Source organism: Pogona vitticeps, chromosome 5 (assembly GCF_051106095.1).
Source record: "Pogona vitticeps strain Pit_001003342236 chromosome 5, PviZW2.1, whole genome shotgun sequence".
Classification (NCBI taxonomy): domain Eukaryota; kingdom Metazoa; phylum Chordata; class Lepidosauria; order Squamata; family Agamidae; genus Pogona; species Pogona vitticeps.
This window is the reverse complement of record NC_135787.1, coordinates 94,294,313-94,311,283: the sequence shown is the minus strand read 5'-3', so window position 1 is coordinate 94,311,283 and position 16,971 is coordinate 94,294,313. Positions and strand designations below refer to the sequence as shown.

The 16,971-nt window shown below is 40.5% G+C and overlaps 1 protein-coding gene across 2 annotated transcripts in view; it reads right to left on the bottom strand.

Moving 5' to 3' along the window:
- Positions 1–16,971, bottom strand: part of CPZ (carboxypeptidase Z) — a 69,289-nt gene that overhangs the window by 26,452 nt on the left and 25,866 nt on the right. For both annotated transcript variants that reach the window (XM_020805774.3, XM_073001014.2), the window contains 2 exons: positions 14,649–15,023; positions 2,801–3,010 (listed from right to left, as the gene is read on the bottom strand). In XM_020805774.3, the coding sequence (XP_020661433.3) occupies positions 2,801–3,010; positions 14,649–15,023 (585 nt within the window). The remainder of the gene's footprint in view (positions 1–2,800; positions 3,011–14,648; positions 15,024–16,971) is intronic.

Here is a 16,971-nt window from a genome sequence, read left to right as displayed (position 1 = left end):
TATCCTTCCCTAGTAAAAGCTCATCTTCACCAGACTGCATCCTTTTGATTCCTGACTCCAGGCAAAGCACAGCTGACAAATAAAGAGTGTAGCCGCACACTTTTGCTAGATCCCATGGCAGGAGATTCTAACAAGAAAAGGAGTCCAAGAAGGGTGGGAGCGTCTTTAAAAAGAAATTCTAAAGAAACAACTACAAACAATTCCAACATGAAAAAAAAGGGGGGGGAAGTGGCAGAAAAGGCCAATGTGGCTTCACAAAAAGCTCAGGGAGGACCTAAAAACCATAAAAGGCATGTACAGGAAGTGGAAAGAAGGCCAGGCCACCAAGGTTGAATACGGACAAGTATAAAGGAAATGCAGGGATGGCATTAGGAGGATAAAAGCTGAGAATGAGCTGAGGTTAGCTAGAGACACTAAAAGCAATAAAAAGCATTCTTCACGTATGGTTGTAGCAAAAGACAAACAAAAGACATGGTTGCACAGCTACAAAATGGAGATGGAAAAATGATAACAGAGGACAAAGAAAAGGCAGAAGAGCACAATTCCTATTTTAGTTCAGTCTTTTCCCATAAGTCAGACTATGAACTTCCAAACAAAGTGGAAGTGGGGGTGGTGGGACAGGATTGCAGCTGGAGATTGATAAACAAATAGTCAAGGAATACCTGACCACCTTGAACGAGTTCAGATTTCCAGGGCCAGATGAACTGCATCTGAGAGTACTGAAGAAACTGGCTGAATGACTCTTGGAACCGCTATCCATTATTTTCTTGAAATCATGGGAAATGGAGGATGTGCCAGAGGATTGGAGGAGGGTCACTGTTGTCCCTATCTTCAAAAAGGGCAAAAAAGAGGAATCTAGGAAATACAGGCCGGCCAGCCTGACATCAATCCCAGGCAAAATTCTGGAACAGATCATATAGCAGTAATTGTGCAAGCACCTAAAAAACAATGCAGTAATAACTAGAAGCCAACATAGTTTTGTCAAGAACAAATTTGATCTCGTTTTTTGATCAGGTAACCTCCCTGATACACAGAGGGGATGCTGTAGATGTAGTGTATCTTGACATCAGCAAAGCTTTTGACAAAGTGCCCCATGATATCTTTATTAGCTAGCTAACTAGGTGTGGGCTGGATAGATCAAGTGTCCGATGGATACACAATTGGCTACAGAATCATACTCAGAGAGTGATGATTAATGGGTCCTTCTCTAACTGGAAGGAGGTAACAAGTGAGGTACTCCAAGGCTTAGTCCCTGGCCCAGTGCTCTTCAATATTTTTATTCATGACTTCATGGAGGGACTGCTTGTGCAGGGAATGCTTGTCAAATTTGCAGATGTTATCAAAGTGGGCTGAATAGCTAAAACCCTTGAAGACAGTAACAAAATTCAAAATGACCTTGATAGGATGGAGCACTGGGCTGAAAACAACAGAATGAAATTCAACAGGGAGAAGTGCAAAGTACTGCACCTCAGAAAAAGAAACCAATTGCACAGTTACAAGGGATACCTGTAACTAAGGGGGGATACCTCCAGCAAAACTATTAGCGAGAAGGATCTTGGAATTGTTGTAGATCACAATCTAAATATGAGCCAACAGTGCGATGAGGCTACAAAAAAGGCAAATGCTATTTTTGGCTGCATTAATAGAAGTATAGTTTCCAAATCCCGCATGGTGCTAAATCCCATCTATTCAGCACTGGTTAGGCCTCATCTTGAGGATTGTGTCCAATTCTGGACACCACACTTCAAGAAGGATGCTAACAAACTGGAACAAGTTCAGGGGGCTGGAAACCAAGCCTTATGAGGAAAGGCTGAAAGAATAGGGCATGTTCAGCCTTGAGAAAAGAATACTGAGGGGTGATATGATAGCACTTTTCAAATATTTGAAGGGCTGTCATACAGAGGAGGGGCAGGATCTGTTCTCGATTATCCCAGAGTGCAGGAAACACAACAATGGGTTCAAGTTAAAGGAAGCCTGATTTTGATTCAATATCAGGAAAAATGTCCTAACTGTTAGAGTAGTATGACAGTGGAACCAGTTACCTCGGGAGTTGATGAGTGCTCCAACACTGGAGGCATTCAAGAAAAACATAGATAAGCACCTGGCAGATGTGCTTTGATTGTATTCCTGCGTTGAGCAGGTGGTTGGACTTGATGGCCTTATAGGCCCCTTCCAACTTCACTTTTCTATGATTCTATGGTCTTTTTAAGATTCCAGATGCTTGCTTTCAACAACAGCTACACATTTGAAATTTTGCTGAGAGAGCAACTCAAATAGAAATTTGAATGGGAAAAGTTCTTTAAGAATGAAATAACTTTTTAGTTTCATCTTATTGTGTGACTGATTTTCATTTATTTCTGCATTACGTTCCAGGGCTTTATGCACATCTAGCTTACCAAGCTCTGAGATGGCCTCCCACACGACTTAGTCCATGTCTCCCAACACTGTGGCAAAATAACTCCACCTGTGTTCCTAAACCAAGTCTGATTTTCCTAATATCTTGCTCTATGAAGGAGCTTGCTTACAGTGTCACAGTGAAGCATTCAAACATGAGATTTGAGAAAATTTTGAATTATGCTCCTAAAGCTTCCTGAGGGCAACAGCAGCACAAGAAACCAGTCAGCAGATGTGCAATAGAGGAGGAAGAGGAGGAGGAAAAAGCAGATGTAGTCTGAGGCCAAAGACAGAAAGAACAGGTTTATTCAGGGGAAACTGTGGAGCATTAAGTAGCAAAATGTTTTTGTCCAGTCCCGGTTCTGAGCTTCTTATACTTCTGAAGCCCATAGATATATTTACTCACGAAGTCCATGGTGTCCTGGATTAGTAGAAAATTCAATCACAAAAATATCTTTTCCATCAAAGCTGCGACCAATGCTGTACAGTTTGGCAATATGGGAACATCTGGATTCTACCTTTTTCAATACTCTCACCATTTGGGGAAATGAGTGATGGATGAACTGAATAAAATTTGGTGTCTCATTGAGCACATCTTCAGAAAATTCTGTTTCACCTGCAAGATAACAGATTTAGTTTAACCAAGAGCCCTTCTACTTTGAGCTTCAACTTTCCTTAAATATACCAGAACCACAATCTGGTGTCCACATGATGCAGGGCTGAAACCAGAGTCAACAGATTCACGATCATCATCATAATCTTAGGACTGCAGAGCTGCAAGGGACCCTATGAATAATTGAGTCCAGCCCCTGTCAAGGAGGCATGGCAGTGAATAAAACGCCCAACCTCTGGTACCACAGTGAGATTCCTAAATCACTGAGTTATCCCGCCTGAGTTATCCTCTTTCACAAGAGAAGACTCTGCTTTCCAGGGTTCTTTTTTACACAACTGCTGTGTAGTAGTATATTTTTGTTCTGTTTTCCTCTGCTCCAGTGGAAATTATGATCATGTGGACCCCTGTATTGTATTGTTCCTTGCTGATCCATGTGCTTTGTGCAGAAGTGTTATTTCATAACATTTCCTTACGGGCGCTTTTCTGTCAGTCAATCTTCACCCTTTCACACCCCATCGATAGGTAAGGAGGGAAGGGAGGAGAGATTAATGTAGGTGTGGAAAGAGAGTGGCAGGCACAAGGGGAAGTTAATTAATGTTGGGGCAAGCCAGCTGGGAGCAATTCCAAATGTGTGTAGACAGGCAGTACTCATAAACCCAGTATATCTCAATCAGCCAGCAACAAATACCCTCCCCATGTGTGGATATAAATCCTAGGATGAGCTATTCAAATCTGCAAAACACACACATACACAAAAAACACACACAAAAAAAAACAACAAAACCATAGAACAGCAACCAATCTGTTTGGACAATCCCTAAGTTAGTTTGCTAATTGTGTATCTTACTGGATCATATAAAGAAGCAGAATTTCACAAATGACTGAGTCAAGGGAATGAAATTATATAGCTATATGAAACATGATGGCCATATAGTTAGAAGACTATTAAATGTCTCTGGGAGTACTACGTGCTTACATTACCTTCTCTGTTAGTTGTAGGCAGAGCGTTCCCTAAACTAGTTGCTAAACTTGGATTCTCTGAAGAGTATGTGAGACATCTTGGTCTACCCGCTGGAAAGCATTTACTGAAACAGAGATTGTACGACCACTGGGTTCAAACTGATTTAGGTTTGTTAGGCACCCTAAAAACGTCCCCTTTATATAAGAATATTTTACCCTTGCCTTTAAATCTTCCATCTTATTTTACTGATTTAATCAGTTTTGATTATAGAAAAGCTTTTACTTGGGCATATTTTGATGTTACCACTAGCCAGTTTATTAGGACGCTATACACAAATTCCGTATCATGAGAGAGTTTGCTCTTGTGACCAAAAATCAGTGGAGAATTTGGCACATGTAGTGCTCTATTGTCCACTATTAGAACCTGTGAGGTTTACCACGTGGCCCCTGCTTGTTTCCCCCAAAGGGCTCACGTTATGTCCTCCCACCAGCAGATACCAATTGTGGTGTTCTCTCTTTTCCTCACCGCCACCAATGGATTTCCTTTATCCACAATATATAAAGAACTTTAGACAGACACTTGTCTGGTTACTGGCAACAGAACATATCTATTTAAGTGTATTAAATTTAATCAGAATCACAAATGTAGAGGGGGAAAGCCGCTTTTTGCAAAGGAAGTGGAGGGGGAAAGCACTTTCCTCTCAAGAAAGTGGAGGGGAAAAGAAGGAATTCCTTTTCCCCTCCACTTTCTTTGCAAAAAGTGCTTTGATCCCTCCCCCCTTTGATCCCTCCCCCCTCCTTACTACCGTGTATAAAACAACCCTCAATTTTTCCTCTGAGTATTTTAGGAAAATGTGTCATTTTATACATGGAAAAATACAGTAAGATTATTTATCATACTTTTCCACTTTCACATTTTCACCTTCAATAAAATCAGTTTGTATCAGTATAGCAGATTCAGGTACATATTTAAATTCCAAACCATTTGACAATCACTTAATATTTCTAACATTTAATTATATCACTTTTATTACCATTAGTCATTACTAGATCATTTTCTATATGAAACAATATCTACACAATGTCCATCTCTTCTTCTCCTTTTGAAGAATCCTTCATCAGTAGAACTTCATTGAAGTTCATCTTGAAGTTCTCCAACCAATCTCTAAGTTGAAGAAATCTGGCACTTCTTCTATAAACAGCTCTTTTATCTTTCCAGGGTGGTTTACTGTGGAATGACTATCTTTCCAGGTAGGACAAGTAAAAAAGGATCTTGAACTTTTTGTGTCTTAGGCTGAGATGAATCTCCTCCCTCCTCTGATCTCACGTTCTTGGACACCATTTGGCATGTTTTCCCAGATGTCAATAGGGTTTTAAGATTTGAAGTCTCTGGAGCTGCTAACTCTGCCATTTTACCATTGCAAGTGGCACAGTCATTTGTTTTTCCTGAAGTTTTATCTCCTGCTTTTGATTTAACCACTGCTTCTCCTGTCTTATTTCTTTTATGTTTTTCACATAACCTTTTGCATGTGAATTGCTTGCACCGTCTTTCAAGAATAATGTCTGTCATAGAAGCTCTTGGAGGGAACTTTACCACCAATATGGTGGTATCTACAAGTGATGTATTGTACTGATCTCTCTCATCAGCATTTTCCACTATAGTTCTTCTTCTATCTGTTTTATTTCGCTCATCAAAATAAATTACATGTTAATATTGATTTCTCTAGTTTCCAAATTCTTTATTCCATAGCCTTTACTGTTTTGCTCATAATCAATTAATCTAGTTTGGACAGCTCTGGAAACTAACTTCTGCCTTTTCTGTTTTTGTATCCACAAACTCTTAAATGATGCACTAAGGGAATTTTACCATGCCAAATTTCATAAGCTGCTTTGTTATTAGGCTTACTTGGAAGTCCATTTTAAATATAAGTTGTTGCCATCACAGCTTTATCCCAAAATTTATTTGGCAATTCAGCATTTGCTAACAGGTACCTTGTCATTTCTAAAATATATCTTATTTTTCTTTCTGCTTCTCCATTTTGTTCATGAGTGTAAGCAACCATTTTTTATGTAAGATTCCTTGCTTATTAATTTCATTAATTATGAAACTCTTTCATTTCATGTGAATTATATTCACCACTATTGTCTATTAATATTGACTTACATTTTCTCTCAAATGTTTTACTGACTATTGCTGTATACTTTTAAACAGCTTGTAAGTTTGGCTTTTCTTTTTTTTTCTTTTTTTCTATCTTTGTTCATACATGGCCTTTTAGTTCCTTGTTCAACTTATAGTTGTGAACATACCAGTCTTTCAAAATATGAGTAATTTTACCACAGCAGAAACATCCTCATAACTTTTGTTTTCTGCCTTTCTTATAACTGTCATGTGTGAGGAAACTAGCTTCATTTTCCTTTGACTTTATAAAGTGAAATAAAGGTTTCAAACTCTCATCCAACTTTTGTTCTGTGGTTGATTCTGAGGAAATGTCCTCCTTAAAAGCATACATATGACCTCCCTCTCTCTGCCTAGTTGACCTAGAAGGTTCAAGATAATAATCTGAAAGAGGAGCATTTTTATCAGATGGTTCCTCCTCAATTCCAGACATGAAGATTGGATTTGCCAAGGGCTGGATTTGTCCCGAGATCAGGTCATTACACAAACATTCTTTAGATGCCTAGCCAAATCATTTCCAAATCATTAAGCTGGGTTATCATTATAAACATCAACCTTCCATTGCCCTTCCTTCCCAGATCTTAGACTGAATACAATGGTGCCTCGCATAATGAGCGCACCGTTTAACGACGAATTCGCATAGCGATCCATTTTTTGGGATCGCTAATGCGATCGCATACCGATGGTTTCAATGGGCAAAATTCGCTTTGCGACGATTGGTAAGCGTTTCGCTTACTGATCTTCACATTGCGATGTCAGGGGAACAGCTGATCGGCGGTTCCAAAATGGCTGCCAGAAGACCCAAAATGGCCACACGCAGCGTTTTCGTGCCCTGCCCTCGCTTACCAAGGGCGCAAAAATACCTGCGCTATGGAGGAACATTGCTGAATGGTGAGTTTGGGGCCCATTGGAACGCATTAAACAAAGTTTAATGTGTTCCAATGGGTTTTTCTATTCCGTTTAGCGATGTTTCCAAATAGCGATGGTTAATCCGGAACGGATTAACCTCGCTACGCGGGGCACCACTGTATTTGCATTGGCCACAGATACAGAAATTTTGGTGCTCCTAATCCTTTTACCAGAACACTTTCATGAGGTAAAATATTTTCCTTAGGTATCACATCAGGGTGACACACACACACAGTTGTGAACATGTATCTCTCACACCCCACAAAAGTTTATCTTGAACTCAAATGCTCTCTCCATATTCTTCCACTAACTCTATATTTATTGTAATAAATAAACAGTGTTTTATCTCCTGACTTGGCCCATTCAATTCCAACATGCCTGTCTTCATAACAGCTTGCCTGCTATTTTCTCCATCTCATGAGTGGTTTAACTCTGGGGTCCCAATTTTTGAAACACAGAAGACTGGTGTCTCTTTATGCACTTTCATTCTAATAACTGTCTCTGTGCAGGAATCTCAAAAATGTCCTTCTTTACCACATAGAAAACAGACTTTATTTCCTATCTTCCCCTTAGTAAACTGTTTGTCCCTGGCCGTGCCTTCATTCTGCTGAGGAGATTTTTCTTTTCCAGACTGCTCTGTTTGTATCTTCAAGTCTTTACACACTTTGTTTCCACCAACGTGCCACTTACATCATTTCTCATCTCACTGTAATGAGGTCTTGTTACCTCTCTCAAAATTACTAATCTGTCAAGTACATTTAGCTGCCTCAGCAACTGTTTTTGGTTGCTTTTGTTGTACATACCACCTACTGTATATTCCTGGGGCACAGTATTATAAAATTATTCTAGTCCCATTAGCTGTCTCATATCTTTCTTAGTTTTAACACCTGACCTTTCTATCCAACCAGTCAATAAATAATCCAGATGACAATGTAGGAAGTGGAGGGAAATGGAGTTCCTCTAGCTGTGGAACAGGAGGAGACTCATGAAGGTGCCTCAGGGAAAAAAAGTGTTCTAAGCTCCCCAGATTTTGAAAAATGGAAGCTGGAACAGAATTTAAATTGAAGAAACTAGAAATCAAAGCCAGGGAAAAGGAGAGAGCAAAGACCAGACAAATAGAATTAAGAGAGAGAAATGGCATTTGAGCAGGAAAAAAAAGACAATTAGAGATGAGGAAAAAAATGAGCAAGAAAACAGACAAATGGAGTTGGAGTTAAAACAAATGGAATTTCAAATGGAAATAAAAAGGTTAGAATTGGCTGCTCAAAACAATAATAGTAATAACTATCTCTAGTGAGGGAAATCCCTCAAAAAGCAACTTAAAGAAATTCCCCCAATATAGAAAAGAAGACTGCTCTAAATCTTTCCTCATATCATTTGAAAGGGCATGCTGGGACTTTAATGTTTAGGATGATGGAAGGATGATGGTTTTGAGATCCCAAATAGGTGGAGATTTAGCTGAGTTGTATTCTCAGATGCCTCTAGAGTAGGCCAGAGATTTTGAGGCCTATAGAAAATGGTTTATTCTAGATTTGGTATCAATGCAGAACACCTGAGGCAAAAATTTCATTCCCTGGTCAAAAAGCCTGACGAATCTTATTCTCAGCTAGGGGCTAAACTGCTGCAATGTTTGTAGAAATGGATGGGAAATGAAGATGTCACTTCCCTTGAGCAGATGAAAATGTGATTGGGTTGGAACAATTTTATTCTATTTTGCCTGGGGAACGGCGTTATTTAGTCAAGGACAAAAATCCTAAAATCTATTAGAAGCAGGTGAAACAGCTGATTACATTGGGGAGATTCGAAACCACAGGTTCCTTGAGGTAAATTTTAACAGGCAAAACTGGGACAACCATAAGAAATCCTTTAATAAAAATTTCCTCAGCAAAACAACAGGAAAAGAAGGCCAGAGTGGTGCCTCATCTAAATTAGCACAGCCTAGTTCTCAGACCCAAGTGAACCCTAAGGAAAAGTTAAAGTTGAACAGATCTCCTCAGAGTGAGCGAAGAAGACAGTGCTATAACTGCGGAGAGTTCGGTCATTTACAATTCAATTGTATGAAAAATAAATTTAGGAATAAGAAGGATGATTATCCTTCCAAGAAAGTTTACTGTTTAAAACCAGCTGAAGCCACTGAGAGAAGTAGTAACCAAGGTTCTGTCTACATGGCAACTGGCATGACAGAAAATTCTGATCTGCCACTAGTCCAGGTCATTCATTGGTTTCTAGTAAAGGCAGAAGATAATTTAATACATAACCCTGGTGAGAGGATTCTTATTAATGGAAAGTCTTATGTAGGAGTGATTGATACTTGTTCTAACATAACCCTGTGTCATCCTGAGGTGATTCCTAAAGAACAAATTCTCCCAAACCAAACTGTTACCATCAAGGGACTAAGCTCTACTCCAGTGATTTTACCCATGGCTAAAGTGAAAATAAACTATAGGGATTGGATCGGAAATTGGATGTGGCAATTTCTGATCAAATTCCTGCACCTTGTTTAATTGGGCTAGATCTCACTAAGCATGTGCAGAGTGCTTGTGAAGTAACAGGTTCCCTGAGACAGCAGTTAACAATCCCTGAGGGAAAAACGGGAATCCCAAACCTCTGAATCAAATCAGGGATGCCCCAAGTTAGAAAAGAACCATGAGGTAACCAAAATGGCTGATGAGGTTATTTTGAAAACCCCTAAGGATCCTTCCTGTGTTGAGGAACAGATGGAAGATAGTACTTTGAATGATTGTAGTACAAAAGTTAGAGATAATCCCATTCCACTGACCCCTGAACACCCAGAGAGGTCTAGGACTGATAAAGACCTGACATACAGAGCATGTTAAGAGTGCTTTTGCACTTACACCCTCACAAAGGGGCCAGGAATCACCCATTGCAGCAGAAATGGATACAGTAGCAGAGGGAAGCCTGGAAGGAAAAATCTCTTTGGAAGTCAGCCTAATTATCATCCAGAAGCTGATCTTATGTTTCTAAAGAATCCAAATAAAAATAGTTTGGCTCAGGAGCAGAAGGAGGAAATTAGTTTGGTAGGTTGCTTTGAACCAGCCCCCAATACACCTACTTTATTATCTCCTGAATGCCCTGAAAGGTCTTGCCTGGATAAGGAGCTTTTATATAGAAAAAAGTCCTTAGAAGTGGCAAAGCCAAGCTTGGGAAGTACTCCTGAAAAAGAGAAAGGCTTGTATGAGGCCCAGGAAAGAGTATTCTGTCCTGAGGACCAAGTAGTAGAACTGAGAACTATAGAGGGGAGAAAATTGTTTTTGGCAGGGGTAGAATAAGTAGCCCTTAAATCCTTGCAAGGAAAACCCCTATCTAGTGTATCACTGAATAAAGAAATAGAATCATCTAACATACTCAATGCATCTAAAACAAACCAATAATTGATTGTACTTAAGAGAAACTTGCATGAGAATATTAAAGTGACCCATGATAGTGGTCCCCCACATAGGGAAAACGTTTCAATGAAAGTACCTGTGGGTGACTGTGTGAGTGAGGAGAAAGGCGTAAGCCCTGGCTTCTTAAAGAGAGACCCATCCAGAGATGAGGAGGAGATGGAACTGCCAACCCTTTCCCCAGCTGAGAAGGTGAAGCTCTGAGCCAGAAAGAAAGCAGGCTTCACTAAGAAACAGCAAACAGAGGACATCCAGTGGACATCAGAGGGTCCAGTGACTGCTAGTCGACTGACGAGAACACGGAAGGAGCCAGAGATCATCAGATGGATCCCTGAGTGCCAGCAGTCATTTGACCAGCTGAAGGAGGTGTTAATGACCAGACCAGCCCTCAGCACACCTGACTACAGCTGGGAGCTCATCATCTTCACAGATGCATTGAACGTTGAAGAGGTGCAGTGCCAAGCCGATGACAGTGGGATCATGCAAGTCTTGGACTTTGTAATCCACAGCATCAGAGGGATTCAGCATGTGGATGCTGGTACCTTGCCTTGAAAGCCAAATGACTGATGGGAGGGGGATAAACAAAAGTTGCAATGTATAATAAAGGTTCTGTTTGTAAACAGTGATGAAAAATTGAAAATTGATGGACAGAAACATGGAGGACTTTTAAAATAAACCTGAATTGACTATTGATTAACTGGTTAATTATCTATGTAAAAGTTTCCTGATTCTGGTATGTTTCTGTAAGGTTGAAATGTTAAATGTAGTAAGTATGAATGATAAGGTAAAGTATATTACTGAATTGTATTGGAATGTTTAGTGTATTATTGTGATTGTTATATAGCCTATTATTATTGCTTGCACAATCTTGCCAGAAGGTAAGTAGAGTTTCATGTAATGATGCATGTTTGTTTGGGATGAAAAAACATGTTTCCCCTTCCAAACAAACATATTTAAGGGGGGAGGTATGTAGCGTTCACCCCCTGATATGCAAAATAAGTTATCTATTATTCAGGTTCTGTGCTAATGTGTTTGAGAGGCAGAGCCGAACAGAGATGTTAAAAGGCGGAGCCTGAGTCAGTCAAGAGTTAGTCAGGAGAAAGAGAGTCAGTGAATTAGTCAGAGACAGTAGAGATGGAGTTAGAGACTGGTTAAGATGAATAGATAGAGAAGGTGGAAATTCTATGGCAAGAGAATAGCATGTACATCTGAGGAACTTCTGTAATTAATACAGTGGGGTCTTGACTTAAGAACGACTTAAGAACATTTTGACTTAAGAACCGCTCTCATAGGAAAATACTGACTTGACTTACATACTTAGATTTGAGTTAAGAACTGAAAAAAAAAACACGTGGGAGGCAGGGAAAGTGCAAATTTTGAACTTTCAGTTAACTGTTGGGCAGTGAAAAGGGTGCCTGTCTGCTTCCTCACTCCTCCCAGCATTTAGAGAGTGGATTGGGAGACAGTCTTCAGACTGCCTGGTACTGTCCTGCCTGGACTGTATTTTCCCTGCCTTCCCTGAACCTTTCTTGACCTAAGAAAAAAAGAAACAAAATATCCCCCTCTAGTGGTCGAAGGCGGAATAGCAGCTTCCCATTAATTTCTACGGACGGAAAAGAGCAGATACGGATCAAATGGTTTTCAATGCATTCCAATGGGAAATGCAGATTTGACCTGAGAACTTTTTGACTTGAGAACCACCTTCCAATACGGATTAAGTTCTCAAGTCAAGACCCCACTGTAAATTGTCTTCACTTTAATAAGTTTTATTTGCAATCACAATACAAGTGTCTGATCAAACATTATATTGTGGATTGAGGTAATCCACTGGTGGCAGTGAAAGGAAAACACAACTGGAGCCTTCATGAGGGCACAAAACGTAGGTGCCTCCAGGAGGTGAACGTCAGGGGGAGCAACCACAGAAAAGGCCTGGTTCTTGTTCTTTCTTTCTAGGCTTCTCTAGAGGTTGGCAATCTCAAATGTCCATCCTTGGAAAAATGGATAGGATGGTTGGTTCCACTTGGAAGGAGGTGGTCATCCAAGCACTGAGGTCCCGAACCATTAAGATTAAAGGTCCAAAACCTTTATAGGCCAAAATCAGCACCTTGAACCTGATATGGAAACAAACTGGTAGCCAGTGCAGGGCAGCCACCAATGGAGTGACATGCTGATGTTTAAACGATCCCGTTACTAGTCTGGCTGCCAAGATCTGGACCTGCTGAAGTTTTTGTATCAGTCTCAAAGGCAGCCCCACGTAGAGCACATTGCAGTAATCTATCCTTGAAATTACCAAAGCATGGACCAATGTGATAAGAGACCTGCAGTCAGGTCTTATCACAGCTGAGCAATCCACCTGGGATGGAAATAGACTGACTGGGTCACAAGCGCTATCTGAGATTCCATCAATAGTGCTGGATCCAGAACAATGCCCAGATTGTAAACATGATCACTGGTGGAGAAAGTTCCCCTCCAAAAGAAAGGGAGTCACCCAATCCACAGACTGCAGAGGACCTCTGTCTTGTCCGGGTTCAATCTTAGCCTGTTTGACCCCATCCCCTCCAGTACTGCAGCAATCCAGTGCTCAAGGGATGGGAGGGCATCCACTGCAGAAGGGTAGAAGGAGAGATAGTGCTGGGCATCATCAGTGTACTGATGACACAATACTCCAAATTTCTGGGTGACCTCCCCTAGCAATCAATCGTAGATGTTAAAAAGCAAAGGGGAGATGATTGACTCCTACAGGACTCTGCAGTTTAGAGTCCAGGGATCAGAGACCATCTCCCCAAGCTGCAGTTTCCGGGGCTGGTCCTTGAGAAAGGACTGGAGTCAGGACGATGCCAGGCAAGCAATCCCCAATCCTGAGAGCCTCCCCAGGAGGATACCAAGGTTGACGGTATCAAAGGCTGCTAAGAGGAGAAGGAGGACCAGCAGGGACATTTTGCCCATTGGCCTCCCTCAGAAGGTCATTGTGCAACACAACCAATGCTGACTCCATGCCACGATGTCGCCTGAACCCAAACTGGAATGGATCAACAACATTGGTCTCATCCAGGAGTGCCTGAAGTTGATCAACCATTACCCTCTCCACTAGCTTGCTCAGGAACAATATATTGGTTGTTCTTACAATATTGCCTGTTTTCCTTGTGTGAAAGGGTATTTGGTGTTGTTATGAAGGAACAAATATGCAGTTTGATATTTGGGCTTCAAACCCAACTTTCTTTAACAAGTAACTTTGCTTATCTAAGTAGGCATTCTCAGCCTGGGCAGAATTTTTCAGTATCTATTTTGCCAGAATTTATCAGAGTTCTGAATAGTCTCTAGAGGTTGGCTATCTCCTCTGCCAAATTCATGCTTCTTAGGATGGGCCTGTACCAGCTTGGGCACTGATTAGATATATACTAGCAGATTTTCTGGAATGGGTTGAGAAACTAGAGAAGATTAAAGTGATGATGATTATACAAACCACAGTTGACATAAAACAGTATTGAACTAAATCACAAATATATTTTCATCTGTTTTCATTAATTCAGCACAGTACAATAGTTTTGTAAAGACTATAGACATAATGCTTATTCTGTTGTTGTTTTTTAATTTTAAGAATTGTAATTCATTTATCTCTAACACTTTGAAGGATACCATAAGAATTACAGTAAAAATAGTTTCCTGCATTTCATTTTTCACTTTCCTAAATTTCCACTGAAGACAAAAAACTATATACCATCTGCTTCTCTTTTGAGCACTGGCTCCATTTGGCCCCAACCTTCTCTTTGGGGTATTACTCTTGGGCTTAATCAGAAAGACTATGTGTAGGGTTCCAGTCTTTGTTTCCCACCAAATACTTCTTCTCATTCAAGATTTTTGTATGTGATCCTGAGCTAATGTCAGTCAAGCTGATTTTGCACAGGCTAAACCTGTAATCTGGTTAGTTTACTTGTACATACATAGATCACCAGCTTAGTCCCTGATTAAATGGCTTGACTTCTCAGCTTTGCCTCTTAAAAGACTGGCTCAGTGGCAAACCAGGTGTCAGTTCATTGTGTGATTCAGCTATATAGTCAACCCAAACTGGTGTCAGCAACTGCAATTCATTTCCATCAAAATAACTGACAGAGCTGGGACTCTGAAAAACTTACTTGTATGCTTGAATTCTGTTGATTCTGTTAAAGCATGCAGTCACAGCTTTGATTCTTACCTCGCAGCTTTGCTAATGGATCAAAGCATCCTTCTACTTCATCCACAAAGAACCGATCACAGTCTAGGAAGTATGGCCAAGCCATGTCAATTGCATCAAAGGCAGGAAGGCAGTTTTTTCTCAGGGCTTCACAGACCTTACGACAAGGCTTAATGATGTTGCCCTCTTCACATTTTGGAGCCATAATAGAACAACTTAGAAGCCGCAGATCAGGGTTGCATTCTCCCTGCAGCAAGTTATGGAGCACACTCATCAAGATATATTCAGAGCTGTACTCAATTACTTCTCTGGATTTCTGGTCCAGCAAATTAGGGTAAATAGTTTTTGAGTAAGACACATCATTGCAGGAAGTCAAGGTGGTGTCCACACATGTCACTGTGGGAAATTAAAAGATAGGCACTTTAGTGGTTCTTGTTCAGTAATCAATGTAAAACTATCTGTTTGCAGGTTTCCACATTTGGTCCTACGTATTTTCATTAATAACTGTCCAAGGAAAGACCCATTCTTTGTTGCCTGTTAACCCAAACAAACATCGTAATCAAATAGACACAGCCCAGCTTTTTAGAGAAACACACATTCACTTATTTAAGTCTTAAGTCTAAGCATGTACACTTCTGTGCTCCTGTTGGAACATATTCCAGGATTATAGCATCATTCTTGTGATCAAGAGCCAAGCTAGAAAATAAGTTGGAAATTTATGGGCATATTTCATATTGCTTAAAAGAAAAAAAAAACCATCAAATACAAACCCAACTTTAGGACAGAAGAGGGAAATTTACATCACAAAAATGTCATGGGAAAAGAATAACGAATTGTCTCTGAAGGTGTGACTAGATGGCCCAATTATCCTGGCCTGGATTGGTCTACATCAGGGGTCTCCAAACTACAGCCACATCCAGCCCACCTTTCCTTTTTGTCCGGCCTGGCATGCATGTGTGCGTGAGTGTGTGCATACAGGTGGGCAGGCAGGTCAGAGGGCATGTGGGTGGGTGGGCATACGTGTACACATGCACATGCATGTGTGTGTGTTCCTTCTGCCCTCAAAAATATGGAGCATATATGATGTGGTCCTCCCACTGAAAAGATTGGAAACCTCTGACCTAGATCATGCTAAACATGGTCATTTTGAGATGTGGTCTATCATTTGGGACAATCCTTACATCCGCATGCAAGGAGTGGTCCCATCATACCTCAAGCAACCCTGTTTAGCTAGGTTGGCCCCCTTCCTGTCCTTCTGGAGACATGTAAATACCATCTTTGTTTAGACAGGCTTTTAGCAACTAATTTGGAAGTTTTTGATCTTGTGTGCTGGACATTATTATTATTTAATGTGTGTTTTAATGGGTTTTAAAGGTGTTTTGAATTCATTTAAATAATTGTTTTAATACTGTCTATTTATTTGTTCTTTGGTGTCATAATTTATTGTGGTTTTAGTCAACCTTTTTAAAAATAATTTGTGAGCCACTTTGGACCCCTTTACTGGGAGAAAAGTGGCAGAGAAATGTAAATCAATCAATCAACAAACAAACAAACAAAACACTGCAGTATATAATTCCCCTACTGCAGCAACTCCTTTGACTCCTGGTCCATTTCTACACTGGTTGTGACCTATATACAGTGGAGCCCTGCATAGTGACGATAATCTGTTCCGGAAAAATCGTCACTATGTGGATTTGTCATTATACGAAAATAAAAAGCCCATAGGAATGCATTAAAACCCGTTTAATGCGTTCCTATGGGCAAAAAACTCACTGTTATGTGAAAATCCTCCATACGGCTGCTATTTTTGCTACCTGGTAAGCGAGGAATGGGTGCGAAAACACAGCAGGCAGCCATTTATTTTACCCGGCCGCCAGTTTGGAACCGCCAATCAGCTGTTGGGAAAAGATCGCTTTGCAATAATCGGTAAGCAAAACAGCTTACCGATCATTGCAAAGCGATTTTTACCCATTTAAAACATCACAATCTTCATCGCTATGCGGATTCATCGTTAAACGAAGCGCTCGTTATGCGAGGCACCATTGTAGTCTTATTTCAGTTGGTGACAGTCTATCTGAAGGACAGTATCTCCCCATGTGAACCCAGTTAGTTTTTAAGATCTGAGCAAAGGTCTTCTCTTGGAGAGAATACAAGAGATTATTTTCAGTGGGTGCTCCAGTTGTGGGATGCCCCCTTTTGGAAGGCCAGGTTGGTCCTGTCTCTGCTGTCTTTCTGGCAACTGATAAACTACAGGTCCCAATGATAACACTAAGATGCAGCTATTCCTCCCTCTTCTGAAATGTAGGGGCACTCCTACAGAAATGGCTTTGGCATGGATCCACCA